At 37.0% G+C, this 26,261-nt stretch overlaps 1 protein-coding gene across 10 annotated transcripts in view; it reads left to right on the forward strand.

Moving 5' to 3' along the window:
* The window catches only part of ANKRD26 (ankyrin repeat domain 26), a 121,381-nt gene that overhangs the window by 90,407 nt on the left and 4,713 nt on the right, over window positions 1–26,261 (forward strand). For all 10 annotated transcript variants that reach the window (XM_039220490.1, XM_039220493.1, XM_039220492.1 and 7 more), the window contains 7 exons: window positions 4,855–4,925; window positions 5,258–5,351; window positions 8,047–8,159; window positions 9,257–9,383; window positions 22,025–22,315; window positions 22,838–23,037; window positions 24,240–24,459. In XM_039220490.1, the coding sequence (XP_039076421.1) occupies window positions 4,855–4,925; window positions 5,258–5,351; window positions 8,047–8,159; window positions 9,257–9,383; window positions 22,025–22,315; window positions 22,838–23,037; window positions 24,240–24,459 (1,116 nt within the window). The remainder of the gene's footprint in view (window positions 1–4,854; window positions 4,926–5,257; window positions 5,352–8,046; window positions 8,160–9,256; window positions 9,384–22,024; window positions 22,316–22,837; window positions 23,038–24,239; window positions 24,460–26,261) is intronic.

Below are 26,261 nucleotides of genomic sequence, written 5' to 3' on the forward strand. Positions count from 1 at the left end.
CCATACAAATTTTTGGATAGTTTGTTCTAGTTTTGAGAAGTATGCTGGTGCAATTTTGATTGGAATTGCATTGAATGTGTAGAGTGCTTTAGGTAGTAATGACATCTTAACTATATTTATTCTTCCTATCCATGAGCATGGAATGTTTTTCCATTTCTTTGTGTCTTCTTCAATTTCCTTCATAAGTTTTCTATAGTTTTCATCATACAGATCTCTTGTATCCTTGGTTAGGTTTATTCCGAGGTATTTTATGGTTTTTTGTGCAATTGTGAATGGGATCAGTTTCTTGATTTCTCTTTCTGTTGCTTCATTATTGGTGTATAAAAATGCAACCGATTTCTGTACGTTGATTTTGTACCCTGCAACTTGGCTGAATTCTTGGATCAGTTCTAGTAGGCTTCTGGTGGAGTCTGTCGGGTTTTCTATGTAGAGTATCATGTCATCTGCGAAGAGTGAAAGTTTGACTTCCTCTTTGCCAATTCTGATGCCTTTGATTTCCTTTTGGTGTCTGATGGCTGATGCTAGGACTTCCAGCACTATGTTAAACAACAGTGGTGAGAGTGGACATCCCTGTCGTGTTCCTGATCTCAGGGGGAAAGCTCTCAGTTTTTCCCCATATGGACCACTTTCTTTATGTTTCATTATAATTAATTTATAATGTTAGTATCTTTACGATGTTTTTATTTCTTAAACTCTGACTTTCATTCTACTTTAGTATTATACATTTTTTCTTATAATATTTACTCTTAGGGATGTTAAGGCCTTTTGTATCCTTTCTCACAGAAATTGAGACACTTCTTTTTCTTTTTTTAATTTTAATTTTTTTAAGTTTATTTGAAAGAGCAAGAGTGCATGTGTATGCATGTTAATAGGGGAGGGTCAGAGAGAGGAGAGAGAGCGCACGTGTGTGCCTGTTAAGAGGGGAGGAGCAGAGAGAGGAGGGAGAGAATCCCAAGCAGCCTCCATGCTATCAGTGCAGAGCCCAGTGTGGGGTTCTGTCTCATGAAGCATGAGATCATGACCTGAGCTAAAATCACAAATTGGGCGCTTAACTGACTTATCCACCCAGGTGCCCCCAAGAGACATTTTCCCCTACTAAACAATGTTTTTTAATGAGATCCCCATTCCCATGATGAGGCAAGCTCAGATAAAATCAGAAGATAATGTTTAATGGAATGTATCAGAAAATTTTCTTTTTTCTCATCTTCACTTTTATGCAGAATCTGTATTGATTCAAGATGACTTGTACAGAAAGATTACAAACCATTTGAACTTGGGCATTTCTTTCATTTTCTTTTCCTTTTAGATATATTGTAAAAGCACAGAAATATTCAGATCATGTATAGTATATATACCCAAAAGAGAGAATTAAGAAAAGTATCTATGTCCTGCTGTTGGATTTTTTTAGGGTTTTATTGAGGTATAATACAACATGGCATAAATTTCACCCATTTGACACGTACAGTTCAGTGTCTCTTGACTACTCATGCCAGCATCACTGCCATCGTGTAGAATGTTTCCATCACCCTGAAAGGAAACCCCGACTCGTTGCCCCAGCTGCAGGCAACCTCCAGTCCACTACTGTCTCTGTCTCTGTGCAGTTGCCTCTTCTGAATATTTCCTATCAGTGGAGTCCCACAATGTTTGGTCCTTTGTGACTAGCTTCACTGAATGTTTTCAGGATTGTGTTGGTGATAGCTCCGATCAGTGCTTCATTTCTTTGTATCGTCAAACAGTACTCCATTGTGCGCTAAGGCCCTTGTTCATTCATCAGTTGATGGACCTTTGTGTTATTTTGTCTTTTTTTTTTTTATTTTTTAATGTTTTATTTATTTCTGAGAGAGAGAGAGAGGCAGCGTTAGCAAGGGAGGGTCAGAGAGAGAGAGGGAAACACAGAGTCAAAAGCAGGCTTCAGGCTCTGAGCTGGCTCTCAGCACAAAGCCCAGCGCAGGGTTGGAACCCACGAACCACGAGATCATGACCGGAGCCGAAGTCGGACGCTTAGCTTACTGAGCCACCCAGGCACCCCTGTGTTGTTTCCTCTTTTTGTCTATTAATAATGCTGTGTATGAACATTCATTTAGTTGTTGTGCGGACATCTGTTTTTATTTCCCTACCATCAGATTTTTAATCTGAGTTAATCAAGTTGATTTCACCATCACTCAGCCTTTTACATGCTGTCCTTACTGTCTTTTTAGTTTCTGTTCCTCTTACCGACAGCTACATGTCTATTCAGACCTGGCTCCCAGTCTCATTCTCCATGAACTTTCTCTGACTGTGGTAACTCCCACTGACACTTGTCACCTGGTCTGTGCAGAACAAATCAGTCCCTTCTTTTACGTTGTTTTTGTTTTTCTCATGAAAGGTAATTTTAAGTATAAATTTATTTAAAGGGGAATTTTATTTGATACATCTGGTACTTATCCTTGTATAAAATGAAACTACCTTAGCAGTTTTTAGGATGACCTTAAGATCTTTATACCATATCAATAATTTCTTCTTGGAAATGTAGGTATAACAAAGCTTTTCTTCTAAATGTATTTTAAGCAATTGAATATAAAATTGAGGGGTGCTGGGTGGCTCAAGTTAGTTCAGCGTCTGACTTCAGCTTAGGTTATGATCTCCTGGTTCTTGAGTTTGAGCCCTGCATTGGGCCCTCTGATGTCAGCAGAGCGTGCTTTGGATCCTTTGTCTCCCTCTCTGTCTCTGCTTCACCCCCACTCGTGCTCTCGCTCTCTCTCTCTCTCAAAAAACAAACATTAAAAAATATATATGTACATATACACATATGTATATGTAAAATTGAAAGTACTTAATCTAAATAGAGGAGAAGTGTTCAGTCGAATGCTTGGGTTTTCTTTTCCCTCTCTCTCTCTGAAAAAGCAGTCTAAATCTGTATGTAGCCAGAACTGGGATTTATAGGATTTATAGCATTTTACCAACTATAAACCTCTGAGGACAGCTTTTCTGATATGCCTTTACCACAAAGCCTTCATCTTCTCCGCATCAGCGTATGTGCTGAAGCAGCCTAACGTAAACAGTTGCTACGATCAACAGTATGAACATAAAATGGTTTAGGACCGTTGATTTAGCAAGAGTCCGTTATTTCCATGTCAGTGGCTTGACCTTGCCTCTGATGTTCATGTGAATCCTTCTTTATTCAATCCAGGAGGTACTGTTAGTACTGTAGTCCCTGAGCATTGTCCACTGAGTAGGATAGAGAAGAAGTATGTTAAATGATAATAAGTGGAAAAAAGTACCGTTGGCTAGTTGTATTGGCGAAAGTTGTTTGAAGTCCTGAGGAGGTGTTCCGGGCCTCATGCTCCCCATTTGTGGTCACTTTCAGTGGTGTGAAGAATCCTTGCGGTATACTTTGTATACGAGACCACTCCCATTGGCGTGCCATCTGCCCAAAATATCAAATTTCTGGAACATAAAATACTGCAACAGTAATAATGTTAATGACAACACTTAGAGCTTACACTGGGTCACATACCCTTCTAAGGTGTTCATGTCTATGCCCTAATTTAATCTTCCCACATCCCAGTGAGATGGGTTCTATTATTATTTGTTTTAAGATCATTTTTTAAAGTTTATATTTATTTTGAGAGAGAGATTGCAGAGAAGGGCAGATAGGGAGAGAGAGAGAGAGAGAGAGAGAATATCAAGTAGGCTTCTCACTGTCCCTGTAGAGCCTGATGTGGGGCTCAGTCACATGACCCTGAGATCATGACCTGAACTGAAATCAAGAGCAGGATACTTAACCAAGTGAGCCACACAGGTGCCTCAGTAGATACTGTTATTATCTTCATTTTATAGATGAAGAAACTGAGACACAGAAATTTTAGGTAATTTGCTGAAGGGCATACAGTTAATTACCAGCAGAATTGGGAATTCACATCCAGGCATTTTGGCTCCTATGAAGTTATTGCTTCTCAACCTATTCTATGAGATATCTTTTTGTCACTGAAAACAGCATGTTAAGTTCTATAATCACAAGAATAGCCATTGTCATTCACATCTGTGAATATTTAAAATTATAGTTGATGTGGTGCTTGGAATACGAAAATATAAATGTTTACAATATGGTTATTTCCCATATCTCCTCCATTTGACCAGTATATCAATTTGTATGTTTATCTGAAAATATATAATTCAAAAACATGAAAAATGTTATGATTTTGGGGCACCTGGGTGGCTCAGTCGGTTAAGCGACCGACTTCGGCTCAGGTCATGATCTTGCAGTTTGTGGGTTCAAGCCCTGCGTCGGGCTCTGTGCTGACAGCTCAGAGCCTGGAGCCTGCTTCGGATTCTGTGATTCCCTCTCTCTCTGCCCCTGCCCCGCTCAAGCTCTGTCTCTCTCTGTCTCAAAAAGAAAATAAACATTTAAAAAAAAAAGGTATGTTTTTATAGTAGAGCCAAGGTTGATAAACTCCTATAAGACCATTTAAATATTTTAGGCTTTGTAGGCCACAGGTCTCTGTTGTAGCAGCTCAACTCTGCTGTTATGGCATAAAATCAGCCATAAATCAGCATGTAGAGGAGAGTGTGGCTGTATCCAATAAGCTTTTAGTTACAGGAGCACCTGGTTAGCTTTGTTGGTTGAGCGTCCTGACTCTTAATTTCGACTCAGTCATGATCCCAAGGTTGTGAGACCCGAGTCCCACATCAGGCTCGCCCTGAGCTTGGAGCCTGCTTAAGATTTTCTCTCCTTCTGGCTCTCTTCCCTGCACGTGCTCGCTCTGTCTGTCTCTCTCTCTCTCAAATAAAAAAAAATTTTTTAATTACAAAAGCAGGTTATGGCGTTATACTAGATTGTCAGTAGTTAAATGTATTTTTTTTTCTTTATTTTAGTTGCAAGAAGCACAGGATCAACATACAGACGCCCTTAGACAGGCTGAGAAGATGGAAGATCATTTGCAAAAGTATAATTTAAAGCATCACAGAAAATAACTTAAGTATTTATGAAGCAGATAAACAGTGCAGTATAAAAAATATATTAGTTAGGATAATATACCATTGTTAAGCTGGATAAAAATTCCAGCTTTGGGCTATTTTGAAATGCATAATTTTGCATATTTTCTCTAAATTTTGCACATTATCCACAAAACACAACTATAAAAATGGGACAATTGCCAAATCTTCCTCTTTTTAAAATTTTCAGAATTTATGTAATGCCTTCGTTTGTTCAGAAATTACATGGTATTTTTAAAATTTATTTGTGATCAGACTAATTATTTTAAAATCTACATTTTAGGCTTCAAGTTGAAAATGCCAAGTCAAAAGTTACAATCACAAAGCAAGCAGACACAATTGAACAGCTTCAGAAAAACTTGTCAAGTACCTGCTTGGTAAGTCAGTCTCTTAATTTCTGTCTTACTGAAAAGGAATCTTATTTCACTAGTAGTAGACTATAAGCATGTTTTGAATAATATGAAAAATCTCACTGATACAAAAATATTTATTAGGTTTATATTGTTACTACTTGCTAGTAGTCATGTAATTCTTTATAGATGAAGTTGGTTGAATTCATAAATTAAAAATTTATGTAGTAAGGTTTTAATAAAAACTATTATGATAGTCTAAGAAAGCAATATTGTATATATACCACCTTTTGTTTATCCGGTCAGTGAACATTTGGGTTATAGCCCCTTTTGGCTATTGTTAATAATGCTGCTGTGAATGTTGGCATACAGATGTCTGAGTCCCTGCTAATATTTTTCAGGATGTTTAAAAATTTCCCAAACTTCATGTAATTATTTGATCTTGAATTCTGACTTTCTCTTGTAATCTAAACCGTTCAGTGAGATTTTGAGAATGGGTGATTTTAATGATGACTTGTAATTTGTAATTACAAATTTGCAATGTATTGTCCTCATTGAGAATGACTCCTAGGTCGTTATGCAAAATGTTTTTCTCAAAGGAATGGAATTTTCTCTTTGTTGGGTTTTGTAAAGGAAAAGAAATGCCAGTGAAAGAGGAGAAATGGCTTATGAGTCAGGGCCTTACATAGTAACATAGTGGTCCTACCATTGCAAGTTCAGAACTAATTGTTTTCCATTCACTTGAGTCAATCAGCCTTTCAAAGACTTACCAATTCAATCTCAGAAAAGAATAATGTGCAACTCAGGATTCTAATTTATTGATATGTAGTGAAACCATATAACTGTTTACCAAGCAGAACAGTAATGTCATGCCACTCTCACCCTCCTTTGTAGGCAAGGCTCCCAATGAGTTAAGATGAGAAGACTACATTGTAAACCCTAAGTGGGAGCAATGAGGTAGATACACTGACCAACTAGTTTCTTTCAGTCACAAAAGCTATATACAGGCAAATTTCATTAGACAGCTCTACCCATCAGAGGAACTAGAACATTCTGTTGACTGATCCTTTTTGTGGCTGAAGCAACATTGAGGATTATTCTTTTCTAGACTTCTTATAAATTAGTATTAGCGTACTTTTCATGCAAGTAACATGACACCATGTGGTTAAGAAGTCTAAGAATGAAGGTGCTAGGAGTTGTCCTGCTGCTGTGTCATAAAGAAATCTTTAAGATATCAAAAACTAAACTTTGTAAGAATATCTGAAACTGATTAAGCTTATTAAAAAATAATGAGGTATTTTCTGTAGGTTCCTATAAAACTGAATTAGAGTTATGACATGAAATTATTTATTTGTCACTTTAAGTTCTGCCCATGTGAAACAAAAACTTAGATAGCTTTCCACCAACTCAGTCCATAGCCCTGACTTCTCTAGAAGGTTCTTTAGTCATGAATCCCCAGGCCAGCTAAGGGGATTTGGGTTAAGACATTTGATGAATACATGCTGAGGTGAAGAACCTGGATTGGGAAGAAGAGGTAGCTCCAGCCTACTTAAGCTTCCTAACAACATAGTCAAGTATGTGTCTGAAAGGAACTTCAGAAGGTAACTTCCATAAAGTCAGATCTCTATGGAATAAGAAATTACTCAAAAGGAAACAAAGGCAAACAATTGATAACCCAGCCCTTGTGAAAAACTTTGATGTTATAAAAGAAAAGCAAGACAAAGTATGCTGGTCAGCATCCTAAGTGTAAGGGTGCCCCCTGTGATTAAACAAGAAAAATACGCTCAAAGTAACGCCAAAAAGAGTCCAAAAAAATGTACAAGATTAGCTGTCTGCAAAGGTTCTGTATCAAGTAATGATATTTGACTGTGTAGGTCCTTTAGAAATAAAATGGGGTTAGGAGAGCAGAGGGAGGGTGTGGTCGTTGTTATCCGCCGCTGCTGAGAAGTGAAGCAGGATAAAGACTTTCAGGAAAACAGGTCCTTGATGAGACTCAAAATTTCTTAGTGGAATTACAAGGTCGAAATACAGTGTAAAATAAGGAAATCAGTGAGGAAAAGTTGAATCTGTGGATGAGATGATACATTAAAGAATGTTTGAGTCCAGTGAAAGGGGAGAAGCAGGATGACAAAGCTACAAAAGTGAAGTAAATGGTTAATATAAAAGGAGATACTGAAGTCTTGCAGAGAATGAGAGTATCTCATTGTAAAGTCAAATGATCATCAAAAAAGTAATGAGGACTGCATGGGAATTTTTCAAAGATTATCTTAAATAAGATGTGATCTCACAAAACCCAGAGTATCTTAAGCTACTGATGCAAATGTTTCTAGGGCATCTTTAGAAACTAAAATGTAAATATAGCCACTTTCAAAAATTTTTCATTAATACTTAATATGGGTAAGAACCTGTATATTTAACAAGTAAATCTTGGCAATTTAAATTCCAAAAAAATTAAAGATGAAAATGGAAAATCAGTTAAAGCTGTTTTAAGGAAGATCTCTGTTTTGAAAATTTGTTTTTATTGGCATCAAGTTTATAAACTAAATTTTATAAATTAGTTATAAATGAGAAGTCATCAAATTTAAAATTTAGATTATAAAATGTAGTATATAAACCTATCCAAACCTATTACTCATGAATTCATGAGAAATAATATCTTAAGAAAGAAGAATGAGTCTGTAGATTTTTAAAAATATTTTTCTCTAACTTTTTTTTTCTGAAGTCTGAAGATGAAAGGGAACAACTAGAGAAATTTATCGAGTTAAAACAATCTCTGGAATATCGTTTGGATCAAGAAATGAAGAAAAATGGTGAATTAGAAAAAGAGATCACTGGGTAAGACTATTCTTTCAGATCATTTTAACCATTCGTTAGTCAATTTCACTGTAATTTTACTTTATTAAAACTTAAATACAAATTCATGCCAAAGTATTACACTTAACTTCTTAATGATTCTTTAATATCAATAATGCGTTTAACATAGTATGTTAACTGCACTCTTCATTGACACCTTCTTTGTTCTTTTATCTGTATCATTATTTAACAAAATCAAAAAATAATCTTGCTTTGGCCTATATATTCTTTGTGCATTGTTTAGTTATAAAATGTACATAAGAAATATGTGTCTGATGTAAAGAAGAATAAAATGAGCAATCATGTTTTTACCACTCAGATTAAATAACATGTTTTCCTATGTCTCTGAAGCTCCCACCAGGCTTCCTATTTGCTGAGTCCTTAGGTTTGTTACTGATTCTCATCAATATCTTTCTCTCATTTAATGTCTTTCTGTACATTGTTCTGCATCCCTTTCACTTTGCTAATGTGCTAGCCAAGGTATCCAGATTTTTTCCTAAAACACTCTCATAGACTGTTACACATTATCTCTTTGTTGATTTCCTTTCTTCTAAAGCTTTGTCTTTTTCTTCTTCCTCTTAACTCAGTTATTTCCTTCCTGTTGCTCTATTTTGAATGATCTCCTTTGATGTTTCTTGTATGTATTTTCTTTTGTTCTTGTAGACTGTAGTCAGTAGGTACAAAAATGTATTTTTATGTCTCTTTAAAACATTCATATGTCCGTATGCTTTTCTTCTTCACCTTGGGTACTAGCCTCTGGTTTATAGCCAATATTTAATAATGGATTAATTTTTTATGTTAACGTACTGAAATGGATACTAATAACTTATTTATAAGATCTCTTAAGAGAGTGACAATAGTAACCCTTTAACTGCCATATGTATCATAAAAATTTTCTTCACATATTCTGCCCAAGGCTATAATTTAGTTAGTATGCTCTGTTCAGACAATGTGAGATTGGGACAGATGAGAGATCATAACTTATAGATTCGTTTATATGATAGAAATTATAATATCTATTTAAATCATTATTAAATATTTACTCTTAAGGAACCTAACTCATTATATACTTTCTACAGATTTAAGAAACTCTTTGAAATGACAAGAAGAAAGTTAAATGAATCTGAAAGTGGAGAGCTTTGTTCCCATGGTGATTTAACCAAACAAATTGAAATGAATATTCAGATTAATATGTTAAAACATAAGGTAATTTTTAATCAAATTTTGGGAACCCAAAATCACTTAATTGTGGGAAAGAAATTGTTTAGTGTTTTGAGCACTGAAATACAGCTTTTTCTATTAATTTGATATAGTTGATATATTTTTCAGTAGAAAGGCCATACTGTTGACTCTTATGTATCGAACCCTGGCTATTGAGCGAACGCCCAGCAGCACACTGTGACACAACACCAAAACATTAACAGCAAAGTTTTGTTGTTGTTGTTGGGTTTTTTTTGTAACAGCTTTATTGAGATATAATGAATATATCAAGTAGCTCTCTCACTTAAAGTACGCAGTTCAATACCTTTTGTTCTATTCAAAGAATACCACAATCAATTTTAGAACATTTCACCACTCTAAAAACAAATCCTGTATGCTTTAGCTGTCATCCAATGCCAGCTTCCCCTTCCTGACTCTTAGCCCTAAGGAATCACTACTCTACTTTCTGTCTCTATAGATTTGCCTATTTTGGATATTTCTTATCAGTGGAATCACAGTATGTGGTCCTTCATGACAGCCTTCTTTCACTTAGCAAAATGTTTTCAAGGTATATATTTTGAGGCATGTGGCAGTACTTCATTTATTTTTATTGCTGAATAATATTCCATGGACACATCACATTATATTTATTCATTTGTCAGTTGATGGGCCTTTTGGTGGTTCTGCTTTTTGTCTATTGTTAATATTGTTACTGTGAACACAGATGTACAACTTTTTATGTGAACATGTTCTCATTTCATTTGGGTATCTACCTATAAATAGAATTGCTGGTTCATATGGTAACTCTGTTAAACCTTTTTGGTTTTGTTTTTGTTTTTTAAACCTTTAGAGGAGGGGCACCTGGGTAGCTAAGCCGGTTGAGTGGCTGAGTCTTGATTTCTGCTCAGGTCATGATCGGAGGGTCGTTGGATCAAGCCCTACATTGGGCTCTGCTCTGAGCATGGAGCCTGCTTGGGATTCTCTCCCTCCTTCTACCTCTTCCCGAGTTGTGCACTCTCTCTAAAATAAATTAAAAAGATTTTTTTTTTAAGTTTAACCTTTTTGAAGAACTGCCAGACTGTTTTCCAAAGTGGCAGCAGCATTACATTTTCATCAACAGCTTTTGAGGGTTCTCATTTTCCCTGATTCTTACCAATGTTTGTCATTATTTGTTATTTTTATTATAGCAATTCTAGTGGGTGTGAAATGGCATCTTGTGGTTTTTGGTTTGCATTTTTCTTATAACTAATGATGTCGAACACCTCTCTTTTTATGTGATTATTATCCATTTCTAGATCTCCTTTAAAGAGCGAATCAGTTCTTTGCCTATTTTTCTACTGGGTTGTCTTTTCATTATTGTAAAACTTATTTAAATATCCTAAATACAAATCCCTTATCAGACATGGGATTTTCAAATATTTCCTCATATTTACTAGCTTGCCTGTTTGGTTTCTTGATGGTAATATTTGAAGCATAGAAGTTCTTAATTTTGATGAAATATACTTAATCTGCTTTTGGCTTTTGGTGTCTTATCTAAGAAACCATTGCCAGATCCAGTCACAAACATATACACCTATGCCTTTTTTCTAAGAGGTTTATAATTTTAGCTCTTAGATTTTAAGTTAATTTTGTATACATGCTATGAGGTAGAGGTCTAATTTTATTCCTTTGCATGCAGATATCCATTTTTCCCAGTACCATTTGTTTAAAAAGACTATTCTTGTTCCATTTAATTGTCTGGCACCCTTGTTGAAAATCAGTTCACTATACTGTGAGAGTTTATTTTTAGATTCTCAATTTTAATACATTGATCTAGATGTCTGTCCTTATGCCAGTACCAAATCAAATTTTATGAAAACTCTTTCCTAGTTATCTTGCAAATTATTAGTCACTTACATAATGGTAAAAAGTCAGTGTAGGAGAATTTAACTTTACTCCTATAGAGATTTTTGTTTCTTGAAAGGACCCTTTACTAGCTTAGGCCTTGCTGACCTCATGACTCCATGTGAAGTCAGGCTCAAACGATAGAATCCTATTTCTGTAGTCTGTTTAGATTTTCATTCATTCATTCATTTTTACACCGTGCATTGGCGGGGGCGGGGGGGCGGAGGGGAGAGAGAGAGAGAGAAAATTTTCCGCAGGCTCCACACTCAGTCTAGAGGCTGATATGGGTCTTGATCCCATGATCCTGGGATCATGACCTGAGAGTTCAAAGCTCAGCTGAGGGCCTCCTGGGTGGCTTAGTCGGTTAAGCGTCTGACTTTCGCTTAGGTCATGATCTTGCGGTTCGTGGGTTCGAGCCCCGCGTCAGGCTCTCTGCTGACTGCCAGCTCAGAGCCTGGAGCCTGTTTCAGTCTGTGACTCCCTCTCTCTCTGACCCTCCCCTGCTCACGCTGTCTCTCTCTCTCTCCTAGAAATAAATAAAACATTAAAAGAAAAAAAAAAAAAAAGCTCAGCTGACTGAGCCACCCAAGTGCCCCTCCTGTTCAAACTTTTAGTCTCTCATTCAGTGCCTCCCACTACCATTTCCATCAGATCTTGGTCATAAGATCTGTTAACTTAGTCTGCTATTTACTTCATTATATTTTATTACCTCATTATAATGTATAGACTCACCCGTAGTTTTCACCATCTAGGAAGGAAAAGATTAACTCTGGGCTGTTCATCTTTCCTGTTTTGAAATCTTGCTAATCCATCATTTTGCAATTCACAATTAGATCCTCCTTTGAGCTGGTTCTTGTGTGTAACACTGGTGTTAATGCTGTTCTTGGCACAGATCCTACAATCTTGGAAAACACAGGAGCCCGTATCCACCTTTTTACTTAAATAGAAAGATATGCATAGCTGTATCTTACAGCTCAGTTTAGAATTAGTGGAATAAACATTACATCCTTCCAATAAGACAGCTGTAAAAAACGAGGTAGTATTAAATTGATTTATCAGAGATAAATAGTAGATTAGTAATTTAAATTACAAAAAAAATTTCAAAGCCAATTTGTATGATATGTTGAAGCACTGTGGTACAACATAGAGATAAGGTGGTTTTACCTCCCCACACAAACAAGCTTGGGGTAGGGTAAAGGAGAAATTGTAGTTAATTTAAGGTAGTGCCAAAGGACAGTACATTTCTTTTGCTACTGGAAAGATTAAAAATGATTCCATAATGTTCTCTTTATTTCTTCACTGAGGAAAGGAAATGAAGATTGAGTATTAAGTTGATGAAAAAATACTCAAAGCTGCCTATTTCTTGTAATTGAAATCACATAAAAGGTCCAGTTTTTGTTATGAAGCTGACTCTTTCTAGTTTTTCAACTATTGCACTTCAAATCATATGTCCCTCTGCTTGGCAGTCTTTCTTCTCCACTAACTTGAGGGGAAATTCTAAAGAGACATTTCTGCCTAGTTGTAAGAATTGTTGGCATTGGAACCTGGTAAATTAGTTATGCTGGACCTGGCAGGACCTTACCCTGGAAATACAAAATGCCATTGTAAACAACCTATGTGTTTTCCCCTAAGAGGAAGAAAAAAACCCAGGAGGCAAGCTTACTGAATATCTTCAAGTGGGATGGCTTTATATGGATCAAAGTAAACTACAATTTACTTACGTAGGATTTCTGTGTCAGAGGGTTCACTTTTGTCAATGCTCCAACACAACCGTCTGCAGAATCTACCAGGTTCCAAGACTGCCTCTCACACATCACTCCCTGGTGGTGGGTACAATTCCTTTCTCAGCCACCAGGACCATCCTGCCACTTGTTCACAGGTTAGGTAATAATGCCAAGGCACTTTTACGCCTGTGCTAACAATGGCCCATCTGTGGACATATGCAGTCAGATACTGCCTACCTTTTAAGGCCAAGGAGGGATTGAGTCCAGGACCTGTCACTGGGCTCCATCATTGTTTCTTTTTTCCCTGAGGTTTGTCAGTTGTTACCATCATGGTTGAGAACACAAGCTCTAGAGTAAAACTATCTGACTATGTACTTCCGTCTTGAGCTATGGGGACAAAAATCAAGTTTTCTTACCGTTTTGTGCTTTGCTTTCTCTCCTGTCAAACGGACATTATCAGGTAGTGTGGAAATGAAATAAATAAATATGTAAAGTGCTTAAAAATTAAAAAAAAAAAAAAAAAGAATTGTTGGCATTGAAGGGAATCTTAGAAAAAAAGCTTAGAGACAGGAAGATGGCAGAGAAGTAGGAGGTCCCAAGGCTTGCCTCATCCCATAAATAAAACAAGATAACTATCAACTCATCCTAAGTACCCCAGAAATCGACATGAAGACAGATAGAACAAACTAAAGGGGAGGAAGAGGTGACATCAGAGAATGCAGCTGATGCAGAAATGTGGTATAGAAGACAAACAGATCAAAGCAGCTGTGGAGGGGAGGGAGTCATGGTCGCATAGAAGGGTGAGAGAGAGGCACACACATGGAAACACACAAAGAGAACGTTTCCCCATAGACACTAGCTTGAAAAACAAGAGGGGCTGAATTTCCTGTGTTCTTGCAACCAGTAGAGCTTAAAGCCTGGAGTTCTAAAGGGCATCAGGTTTAGCTGGGATAGGGCCCTGCGGGCACTGCACTGCTCTTGAAGAGAGGGCAGACAAACAACTTGGGAGCACTACAGCATGGAAACAGTGATCTGAAGAGTGCCTGGGGCACTCAGTGGGGACATTATTTGCTCTTCTCAGAGCATGTCCCTGAGAGGCAAAGTTGAGAGAGACCCCTCTGTAGGAACAAAGCAGCGCCTGCTGTCACCATCTCCTCTTACCCTTCAGCACAAACACAAAGCCACCTGCAGGAAGCAGTGCTTCATTAACACTGGCTACCTAACTTACACTAGGCACCACCCCCTGGCGCTCTGTTGGAAGTACCCTTCTCAATCACTCTTGCTTGAGGTCTAGCACAGCAGACCCCCACCCCCCCCCCCCCCCCCGAACACCAGGACAAACCTCTGCACACCACCTCTCAACCAGAGAGTTTTGCAGGGTCTCAGTTCCAGTGGACTTGGTGGCACATCTCATTTTGTAAGCAGACCAGAGTACACCTAGTGAAATCTTGCTACATTCAGGCCAGGGACCAAACACTCCCCAGAGCAGGCAAGGAGAGCCTCTACAGATGATTGCCTGAAGGATAGTGTAGACAGAACACAACAGCAGATGACATGCAGCCCACACTGATGACACTCCCTGAAGTGCAAGACCCTGGGCATTATATGCCATCTTTTACATACATCTGTTACTTTCAGGAGTAGGTGTCATAACTGGCTTTTCTAACACACAGAAGATGGCAGATACTTAGACAAAATGAGAAGACAGGCTAATTTATCCCAAATGGATATGCCATGGCCAGAGATCTAAATGGGACAGGTATAAATAATGTGCCTAATGGAGAACTGAAAACCATGATCATTAGGATACTCCCTGGACTTGAGAAAATAATGGAAGACCTCAGTGAGACCCTTACCACAGACATAAAAGAATTAAAGAATCAGAGATGAAGAGTGCAGTAAACGAGATTAGAAACACACTTGATACAATGAAGAGCAAACTAGAAGAAGCAGAGGAACAAATTAATGACCTAGAACACAAAGTAATGGAAAGCAATGAAGCTGAAAAAGAGAAAGAAGAATTATCCAACACAAGAGTAGACTTAGGGAACTCAGTGACTCCATCAAATGTAATGACATTCATATTCTAGGAGTCCCATAAGAAGAAGAAGAGAGAAAAGGGGGCAGAAAATTTATTTGAAGAAATAATAGCTGAAAAGTTCCCTAATGTGGGGAAGAAAATAGACATCTAGATTAAGGAGGTACAGAGGATTTCCATCAACATCAATACCAAGACATATTGTAATTCAGTTTGCAAAACATACTGCTACAGTCTTTTTTTTTTTTTTTAAATAGTGTTTATTTTTGAGGGAGAGGGTGCACAAGCAGAGGAGGGGCAGAGAGAGAGCGCGAGCAAAAATCCCAGGCAGTCTGTATGCTCAGTACAGTGCCCAGTGAGGGGCTTGAACCCATGAACTGTGAGCTCATGACTTGAGCTGAGATCAAGAGTTGGATGCTTAACTGACTGAGCCACTCAGGCACCCCACTGCTAAAAATCTTAAAAGCAACAAAACATGTCATTAACTTCCATGAGAAAACCCATAAGGCTAAAAGGAGATTTTTCAACAGAAACTTTAAAAGGCGGAAGGAAATGGCATGATACATTCAAAGTGCTGAGTGAGAAAACCCTGGAGCCAAAATACTCTATCCAACAAGGCTATCATTCAGAATAGAAGGAAAGATAAAGAATTTCTCAGGCAGGCAGAAACAAAAGGAGTTTTGACCACTAAATTAGCCTGCAAGAAATATCATAGGAGACTCTTGGAGCGGACAGGAGAGATCAAAAGTGACAGTATAAAGGCAGGAAACATAAAAGCAGTAAAAATGAGTATGTAAAAATATCAGTCAAGGAACTCACACAAAAGATATAAAATATAATACCTTATTTAAACATGGGGAGGAGAAAAAAAATGTTTCTAACCTAAGTGACCATCAACTCAGTATAGGCTGCTATATGAAGCTGAAATGTACAAATTAATGCTTACTATATACCAAATCCCACTAATAAACATGCAAAGAATAAAGGAAAGAAATCCAAATATATCATTAAAGCATATTAGAGAAACATCAAGGAGGAAAGATAAGAAAGGATGAGAGAAAATCTCTAGAAACAACCACAAAACAAGTAGTAAAATGAGAATAAATACATATCTGTCAATGATTACTTTGGATGTAAATGAACTAAACACTCCAATCAAAAGACATAGGATAACAGGATGAATTAAAGAAACAAATGGCCTATCTATATGCTGCTTATAAAAATCTCATTTTAGATATAAAGATATCTGTATATTGAATGTGAAGGGATGCTTGCACTGTTGATTAATGCAAACTGATGCAGGCACTCTGGATAACAGTATGGGGGTTCCTCAAAGAAATTAAAAATAGAACTACCCTATGACCCATCAACAGCACTACCAAGAATTTATGCAAAGGATACAGGAGTGCTGACTCATAGGGGCACATGTACCCCAAAGTTTATAGCAGCACTTTCAGCAATAGCCAAATTATGGAAAGAGCCTAAATGCCCATCAACTGATGAATGGATGAAGAAGATGTAGTTTATCTATAAAGTGGAATACTACTTGACAATGAGAAAGAATGAAATCTGGCCATTTGCAGCAATGTGGATTGAACTAGAAGATATTATGCTAAGTGAAATAAGTCAGAGAAAGATACCGTATGTTTTCACTCATGTGTGGATCTTGAGAAACTTAACAGAAGACCATAGGGGCAGGGAAGGGGAAAAACTAGTTACAAACAGAGAAGGAGGGAGGCAAACAATAAGAGACTCTTGAATGCAGAGAACAAATTGATGGTTGATGAGAGTCGTGGGGGAGAGAGGAAAATGGGTGGTGGTCATTGAGGAGGGCACTTGTTGGGATGAGCACTTGGGTGTTGTATGTATATAAGGGATGAACCATGGGAATCCACCCCCAAAGCCATGAGCACATTGTACACACCGTATGTTAGCCAATTTGACAATAAGTTATATTTTTAAAAAAATGAAAGTAAGGGGATGGAGAAGAATTTATCATGTTAAAAGAAAAAGTAGCAATACTTTCATCAGGCAAAATAGTCTTTAAAACAAAGACTGTGGGGTACCTGGATGCCTCAGTCATTTGAGTGGCCAACTAGGTTTTGACTTAGGTCATGATCTTATGGCTTGTGGGTTTGAACCCCATGTTGGGCTCCATGCTGACAGTGTGGAGCCTGCTTGGGATTTTCTCTCTTCCCACCTCTCTGTCGCTCCCTAACTCTCTCTCTCAAAATAAATACATAAATTAAAAAAAAAAAAAACCAAAGACTGTAACAAGAACCAAAGAAGGCTATATAATAAAGAGTATAACTTAATAGGAAGATCTAACAATTGTAAATATTCATGCACCCAACATGGAAGCACTCAACTACATAAAACAATAACCAAACCAAAGGAACTTATTAATAATACAGTAGGGTACTTTAGCACCCCATTTCCATCAGTAGATCTTAACAAAAAATCACCAAAAAAACACATCTTAACAGAAAATCACTAAAGAAACAGTGGCTTTGAATGACACAACGGACCCGATCGACTTAAGCGATATATCAGAACATTCCATCTTAAAACAGAATACACATTGTTTTCAAGTATATATAGACAATTCTCCAGAATAGATCACAAACATAAAATAGGACTTAATTATTAAAAAAAAGATTGAAGTCATACTACACACCTTCTAGACTATAATGCTATAAAACCAGAAGCCAGCCACAAGAAAAAATATCTGAAAAGACCACAAATATATGGAGGTTTAATAACATGCTACTACATTGAATCACTAACCAGAAAATAGAAGAAGAAATTAAAAATTACATGTATACAAATGAAAATGAAAAAACAGTGCTCAAAAAAACCTTTGAAATGCAGCAAAAGTAGTTCTAAGAGGGTCTAGCAATAGAAAGTCTACTTCATGAAGCAAGTAAAACCGCAGACAACATAACATTCACCTAAAGGAGCTAGAGAAAGAACAACAGATGAAGCCTGAACCCAGCAGAAGAAAGAAAGTAATAACCATCAGACCAGGGGGCGCCTGTGTGGCTTAACCAGTGAAGTGTCTGACTCTCGATTTTGGCTCAAGTCAAATTTTGATCTCACAGTTGTGAGATGGAGCCCTGCATTGGGCTCTGTGCTGGCAGCGTGGAACCTGTCTGGGATTCTCTCTCTCCCTTCCTCTCTGCCCCTCCCTCCCATATTCCTGTATGCTCTCTCTCTCAAAAACAAAACAAAACAAAACATTAAAGCAGAAATAATGATACAGAAAACCAACAAAAAACGGATAAAACTGGAACAGATCAATGAAACCTGGAGCTCATCCTTTGAAAACGTTAATAAAATTGACAAAGCTTTAGGGGCTCCTGGGTGGCTTAGTCGGTTAAGCCTCCGACTTTCGCTTAGGTCATGATCTCGCGGTTTGTGGGTTCGAGCCCCGCGTCAGGCTCTGTGCTGACTGCCAGCTCAGAGCCTGGAGCCTGTTTCAGAGTCTGTGTCTCCCTCTCTCTCTCTGACCCTCCCCTGCTCATGCTGTCTCTCTCTCTCTCCTAGAAATAAATAAAACATTAAAAAAAAAAAAAGAAAAAAAATTGATAAAGCTTTAGCCAGAGTTATCAACAAGAAAATAGAAAAGACCCAAATAAATAAAATCACAAAAGAGAGAGTAGAAATAACAACCAACACCACAGAAATACAAAATTTTATGAGAAAATTGTTATGAGAAAATTATTATGAAAAACTATATGCAACAAATTGGACAAATTAGAACAAATGGATAAATTCCTGGAAACATAAAAATTACCAAACTGAATCAAAGAAATAGAAAATTTGAAAAAAATCAGTAACCAGCAAAGAAATTGAATCAGTAATCAAAAAACTCAACAAATACAAGTCTTGGACCAGATGGTTTCAGAGGTGAATTCTACCAAATATATAAAGAAGAATTGATACAAAAAAGATTACTACCTGTTCTTTTCGAATTGTTGCAAAAAAAAAAAAAAAAAAAAACAGAAAAGGAAGGAAAACTTCCAAATTCATTCTATGATGCCAGCATTACCCTGATAACCAAAACCAGATAAAGACACCACAAAGAGAATTACAGGCCAATATCTCTGATGAACATAGATGCACAAATCCTCAACAAAATACTAGCAAACTGAATCCAACAATACATTAAAAAATCATTCACCGGGGGTACCTGGGTGGCTCAGTCAGTTAAGTGCTCAACTTCAGCTCAGGTTATGATCTCATGTTTCATAGGTTTCAGCCCCGTGTCAGGCTCTGTTGACAGCTTGGACTCTGGAGCCTATTTCAGATTCTCTGTTTCCCTTTCTCTCTGTCCCTCCCCTGCTTGCTCTTTGTCTGCCTTTCTCTCTCAAAAATAAACAAACATTAAGGGGCGCCTGGGTGGCTCAGTCTGTTGAGCGTCCAACTTCCGCTCAGGTCATGATCTCGCGATTTGTGGGTTTGAGCCCCGCTCTGTGCTGACAACTAGATCAGAGCCTGGAGCCTGTCTTCAGATTCTGTGTCTCCCTCTCTCTCTGACCCTCCCCTGCTCACACTGTCTCTATCTCTCTCAAAAATAAATGAAAAGAAACAAACATTAAAAACAAACCTTCACCATAATCAAATAGGATTTATCCCTGGTTTGCAAGGGTGGTTCAATATGTGCAAATTAATCAGTGTGATACATCATATTAATAAAGGATAAAATCATATCATTTCAATAGATGCAGAAAAAGAATTTGACAAACTATTATATCTATGATGTAAACCCTCAACAAAGTAGGTTTTGAGGAAACATACCTCAACATAATAAAAGCCGTGTATGAAAAATGCACAACTAATATCATCGAACTGGGGGAAAATTGAGAGAAAAACTTCTTACATCTTCTAGTTACCTGCTTCTTCTCATTAGCACTGTTTGTTGTTAATAAGTTAATCTTAACATATATTACATCCTACTTTCATGGGGACCAGTTTCTACTATGTAAATTTACGTATCTTATCTCTTTTTTTCATCCACTTTTCAATTTATCTTTTTTGTTTTTTAACAAACTCCCCAAAGTTTAGATTTCTTTTGTTCACAAATCTGTTAGGAAAAGTGTAGCCAGGATAGCCTGTCTCTGCCCTACTCAGCTTCAAGTGGGGCAATGAAAGGTTTGGGGCTGGAACCATTAGAAGATTTGTTCACTCACGTCTGGTTGTTGATGCTGGCTGTTGCCTGGGACTTCCGTCTGGGAGGCAGCAGAAACACTTGCAGCGACATGCCTAGACCCTCTCTGTGGCCTGAGCTTCCTCACTAGATGGTGGGTTAGATGCCAAGTAGGCAGCCGGAGATACAGAGCGAAGCAGAGGCTGCCCTGTCTTTTGTCACCTAGGCTTGGAATACACACAGCATCATATTCATATATTCTGTTCATTAGGAGCAGTCACTCAGGTTGTTCCATGGTCATCGTCATCGTCTCCTCCTCCTCTTCCTCATCTTCTTCTTCCTCTTCCCCTTTTTCTTCTTCTTCCCCTTTTTCTTCCTCTTCCCCTTCTTCTCCCTCTTCCCCATCTTCTTCCTCTCCTTCTTTCTTCTTCTTCTTTCTCCTCCTCCTTTCTTCTTCTTCTTGGAATGAATACTTAAAACCTATGTTCACATTTAGAAAACAGTAAAATTTACCCATTGGCTACAAGTGAAGATTCACTAGATGACCTGGGATTCCTCACAACGTCATGTTTGGATTCTAAGGGTACTTCCCTAGAGAAAGAAAGTCCAAAGGAACCGAAGGAAGCTATATCACATTTTCTAACCTGGCCCTAAAAATCACAACAGTTCTGCATGTTCTCTCTTCACTAGAAACCACTTACTGACGCCAGCATCTATTTAACGGGAGGGATTTTCACAGGGAAATATCAACAAATTTATAAAACCACCATATCCATTCACCTTGTCTTACCAATTACATAATGGAAGGAAGTCCTTCCCAATGCAGCATCACTGAAACTCCAGCAAGTTTTTTATTGTTGTTGTTTTTGTTGTTTAGTATGATCTTTTTAAAAAAATGTTCATTTTTGAGAGAGGGAGAGAGAGTGTGAGCAGGCGAGAGGCAGAGAGAGAAGGAGATGCAGAATCTGAAGCAGGCTCCAGGCTCTGAGCTGTCAGCACAGGGCTCGACGCTGGGCTCGAACCCTCAAACCGTGAGATCATGACCCGAGCCGACGTCAGACTCTTAACCGACGGAGCCACACCGGCGCCCCTAGTATGATCTTTTCGTTGGTAGAAAGTCACAAAGGATTACAAGATAACAATATTGAATTAAAATATTTTTTGGCTGAATAAATATGGATCATCTAACTAAATTTTTATACTGGGAGATAGGATTTCTTAACCTTGAGAATCATTTCTCCTGGGAATCCAGTTCAGAGTAGCATAAGACATTTGCAGCTCAGAAAAAGGCTTGTGGCATTAGAATAATTATTTATAGATTCATTCATTAGAGTCTTATTTTCAAATAAGATAATTTCCTTATCTTGGGAGGCATTTTTTGACTTAAGCGTGCATAAGTCCATATGGCATTGCTAAAACTTCTTTTAAAATTATGGGGAAGGGGTCAGACTTTCTACTAAGAGGTGATGTATTTCATGGAGGAAGATCTGCAAGAGTCATAGAAAAATAAAAGTATAAAACTCAAGGGCAAATGTTGTGTAGTAAAGACAGTGGTAGCCAAGATCTGTTTGAGTAACACCTGGTGGCTCTAAGTTCGCTCTTGATTTTCTGAGTTACTTAAGGTTCCCAATTCTGAAAGTCTCCCATAGTACAGATAACATTTTGTTGCAAATGAATTTATTTCAGAATTTGAGTGCCTGGCTGGCTTAGTTAGTCTTGATCTTGAGGTTGTGAGTTCAAGCCTGACACTGGTTGTAGAGATTACTTAAAAATAAAATCTTAAAAAAATTGATAGTAGTTTTGAGTTAGACTCTTTTCACTCCATTTCCAAACTATTATTTTATTCATGCAGGTTGATGACCTTACAACAAAACTGGAAGCTGCATCTTCACAATATCTATGCCTGGATGCAAAAAATCAAGCTCTTCAACAGGAGTTATTATCTATGAAAGCGTTAGAAAAGAAATGTGAAAAACTAGAGCGCAATAAAAATAAGTTAGAACAAGAAGTAGTAAACCTCAACAGTCTTATAGAAATGTATAGGGTACAAAACAGTCAAGTAGAACAGTATAAACGGGAGATTGAAGAAAGAGCACGACTGGATGTAGTAGAAAAATTACAGGAAGTCAATCTGTTCTTACAGGTTAATTTATTGATCTGTAATGTGTTTTAAGTCATTTCACTGCAAATTACATTTTGGATATATGTATTGTATCGGTTTCCTCTACTTCCTTTATAGCAATTTGTTTTATAGATTTCTGGAGGCATTTGTACCTCCCTTTAAAGATTTCAATTTTTGTTATTATTCTAACTAAATTGAGAGGAAAAGAAAAAATTATGATTTAAAAAATTATTCTCACTATTAAGAGGAAAAAAATTATGGTTTAAAAATTGTACTGTACTTGGATTATTCTTAAGTTTATTGTTGACTTTAAACATTTTTTAATTCTGTCATTTGAATTATCAGATTGCATGAATACTAATACAAGAATGATTGTACTTTATAAATCAGATTTAATTCTGTTGACATTAATGATAAATATTTTACACTTCAGCTTTTTTTCCACTTAAAATTGCTCCTTGAATTATTGACTCAAACTAAAGGAAACAAATATAATTATTCATATTAAAACTATTTTAAGAATATCCATTTCATTTGCTTTAGATTCAAGCAGCATCTCAAGGAAAGTTAAGAGAAAATGAGACAGTGAGAAGTCAAATGGAACTCAGAATTAAAGATCTGGAATCTGAACTCTTTAAGAAGACTTATCAAGAAACTTCTAACTTAACAGAATTGGAAAAATACCAGCAACTCTACCTAGAAGAAGTAAAAGCTAGAGAGTCTTTGGCAAATAAGCTTAATAAGTAAGTCAAAACAGAATCATAGAAAAGCAATTTAGCTTATTAATTTGCCTCTAAAGCGTAATTTTTGTGGAGCCAGGATCATGGGTAGGAAGTGAAAGCCAACTAGAGAGTAGAATTTTGGAAAAGGATGTTTGTAAATGAACTTAACTTCTCGAAATGTTAGTCCAGGACAGTTTGCATCTCTCTTCCTTTTTTTGGTTTTACATGACTTTATTGTTTTTTCCCCTGTATATTTTCCATTAATCAAATCTCCCAGTCTTTAAGTTAATTGAAGCTTTCTAGCTTAGAAGCATATTATTATAAAATTGCTTGTTAGAATGGCCCTAAATAGAAATGTCAGTGAGTTTATTTTTGGACGATTACGTCTTTAAACCAAAAGGTCAATACTCATCCTGGCAGCTTGGTAAATTTATTTTCTTGATTGTGATCGTTGGTATCATTACTAGAGTGGGCCTTGAGACAAACTATCATTAATAGGTTTTCTCCTTTACACAAAGGCATACATGTGAAATACAGAAGGACTCACATAGGGCTAAAGGGTAGTATAACTCCCAAAGTGGCTAAAAATAGCACCATGGTGGGAGGGAGGTGTCTGGAAGACTGAAGACAGAAAGGGCAGATTCTACCTCCGGAGCCTTGGTGACTCTTGTATGCGAATTGCCTCTGTAGCTGTTTTAGTTCTTTCTGATCACACCTCTCCCATCTACTTCTCTCCTAGAGATTGATGGTCTAAATGATTCCTCAGTGTCAAATGCTCAGTTTCTTTGAGATAATAAGTGAAATGTACAGGAGTGGTGAGAGCAAATGCTTGAAAATGTCTTTGAGGGATGGTTTATTTTTATATCTATAAACAGATTACTAAATATAAGCGTGTATAATGGCATCCTTAAGGATCTTGTAAGTACAAGTATTGCAGAAGACAGCAAGTATTACTTGTTAAGCCACATACATCACTGATAGCCATTTCTCTCCCTTCCCTAATTTGAGTCATTAATTAGGAATCCCCCTAGAAACAGAAGTTCTTCTTTAGAACAATTTTAAAACTATAATTTTATATAGTAGGTGTGCTCTGTCATATGTTTAGTGTGGAAAATACTGTTTAATGGCAAATTCTGTTTACTATTATGGAAACTTAAAAATGTAAGTCATTTAGGAATGATTTAGGTAAAAACAAAATGTATTTGTGTTTTTAATCTTTGCAGGTCTAATGAGAAGCTGGAAGAGATCAATTTCCAACTTCTGATGGAGAAACAGCAGCATAGAACTTTACTCACCCCTCTTAATGTGAGGCCAGCCCTGGAACCACGGAATGTTGGAAATCTTAAAAATAGTTCAGGGCTCCATAGAAATCTTACTCCAAGCGAAAACTTAGTGATTCCTACATCAAACCGACGGCCTTCAATTGACACTTACTTGACCAAGGTTAGTTATATTATCTTTTTTACCTTGGGTTTCAGATTTCTGATATAATTTTTGCTTTTAATTTGGTGAAATTATGTTTTGTTTGACTAATAATACACACTCAGTAAAAGTCATAATTATAGGTGCTATTAAGGAAATGAGTAAATTTTATAATTTTTTGTTTTTAATCTCTAGATCTCTCATTTTCAGGATAAAGTGGTCATTTGTCTTGGTGGAGCTGTGACAGGTGACACTGGGGAGGTGGCTAGTGACACTGATCTTCCCTTTCTAAGTTCAGAACACAGGAGTCAGGGAGATGGAGATAAATTTAGTAGCTTTATTACTAATACACACTAACCATTTGGAAGATATGATTTAGGTATATTAGCCATAGTGGGCTTCCCAATACTTCATCCCAAATTGAGCAATTCCCCACACAGTTGTAAATGGAGGAAACAGAAGCTTGACACCCATCCCAGGGCTTAGGGTGCTTACCACAGAGCAGAGAGCAGACCCAAATTTATGTTACTGTGGGCAGGCACACCTTTTGAAAGAAGAGATTCGGAACCACATCAGCACTATTTAGATCCTTGTCCCAAATTCACCCATTAGGTAAATCTCCCTTCTTGTTGTGAGGAAGGTAGAGAGAGATAAGTCCTCATGTGGAAAGTGAAGGCTCATCTATAATTTCTGACTGGATTTAAATTATAAATAAAGCTAATCATGTCTTTAGTACATACCAGCTAATGATGAGAGGTTGGACAGAAGCATGCTGGACGGTAAAGAAAAATCTGTGTTGTGTTTTCAGTTTTGCTATAAATAGCCACAACATGGATTCTCATTTTTTGATTGATTTTGGTAATCCAAATTTTATTTGGAGGAAATGAATAACTCTTTCAAGGGAGAATTTCCTCAATTTCAGCTTGCTTGGTTCAACTAAAGATTTTCTCTTACAAGTTCCCTGTCCTCCAGTTTAAAAAATCTGTGCTTAAAAATTGCTACTAAAAGGAGGTAAGATAATTTCTGTTCCTTTATTTTTATTCATGACTTTAAAATGTGTAAATACATGTATTTTTCCTGACTACGATGAAGTAACTGGCATAGAACTCTGGATTTGGTAAGACCAGAAGTGCATTACTGGGCTGCATCTTGTTGGTTTTTTCACCTCAGGCAAAGTACAGTCTCTCTGAGCGCCTTTTGTTTCTTATGCAAAAATATGGATTTTAACTAAATTAGTGACTTTTTATACCTTCAAAAAAATTTCTTTTCAAAGAGTAGAACTTACTGTATTTTATTCTATTGTACTGTATTGTATTGTATTGTATTGTAATTTTGGTATTAAACTGTGCTGTGTAAAACAGAGACAAGTAGAGTTTATAGCTACAGGAGAGATGGAGACGACAGCTGTGACTTCCTTGTCCCTCAATCCGGCAGTGTCCCCAGGGAACCTTAGAGTTATGTGGGCCGTATTTGAATCGTAACAGTTAATGAGAAAATCCTTCTGACTAAAAATTCTTTTAAAAAATTCTCTGAATGAAAATTTGCTGAAACAGAGTTTTCTGTGTTTTCTCACCCTCTTTTCTCACCCTCTTATATTTCTGATCAATGGAAAGTAGAAATGAAATTGCACATGTTTTCTTATTAATGGACTTCACAGGTATTTCCACATGTAAAGACAGTGTTTTACTGAGAAGTAAACATAAAGGTCAGAGGCAAATATGTAGGAACAGATTTGGGGGAAAAGATAATAACATTACATTCGTAGTTCCTTAGGTCATGTCATATAAAAAAGTGGTTTCTATTTCCATAGTATGTATTAATGG

Source organism: Hyaena hyaena, unplaced genomic scaffold, assembly GCF_003009895.1.
Source record: "Hyaena hyaena isolate Hyena2069 unplaced genomic scaffold, ASM300989v1 scaffold_896, whole genome shotgun sequence".
In the NCBI taxonomy this organism is placed as follows: domain Eukaryota; kingdom Metazoa; phylum Chordata; class Mammalia; order Carnivora; family Hyaenidae; genus Hyaena; species Hyaena hyaena.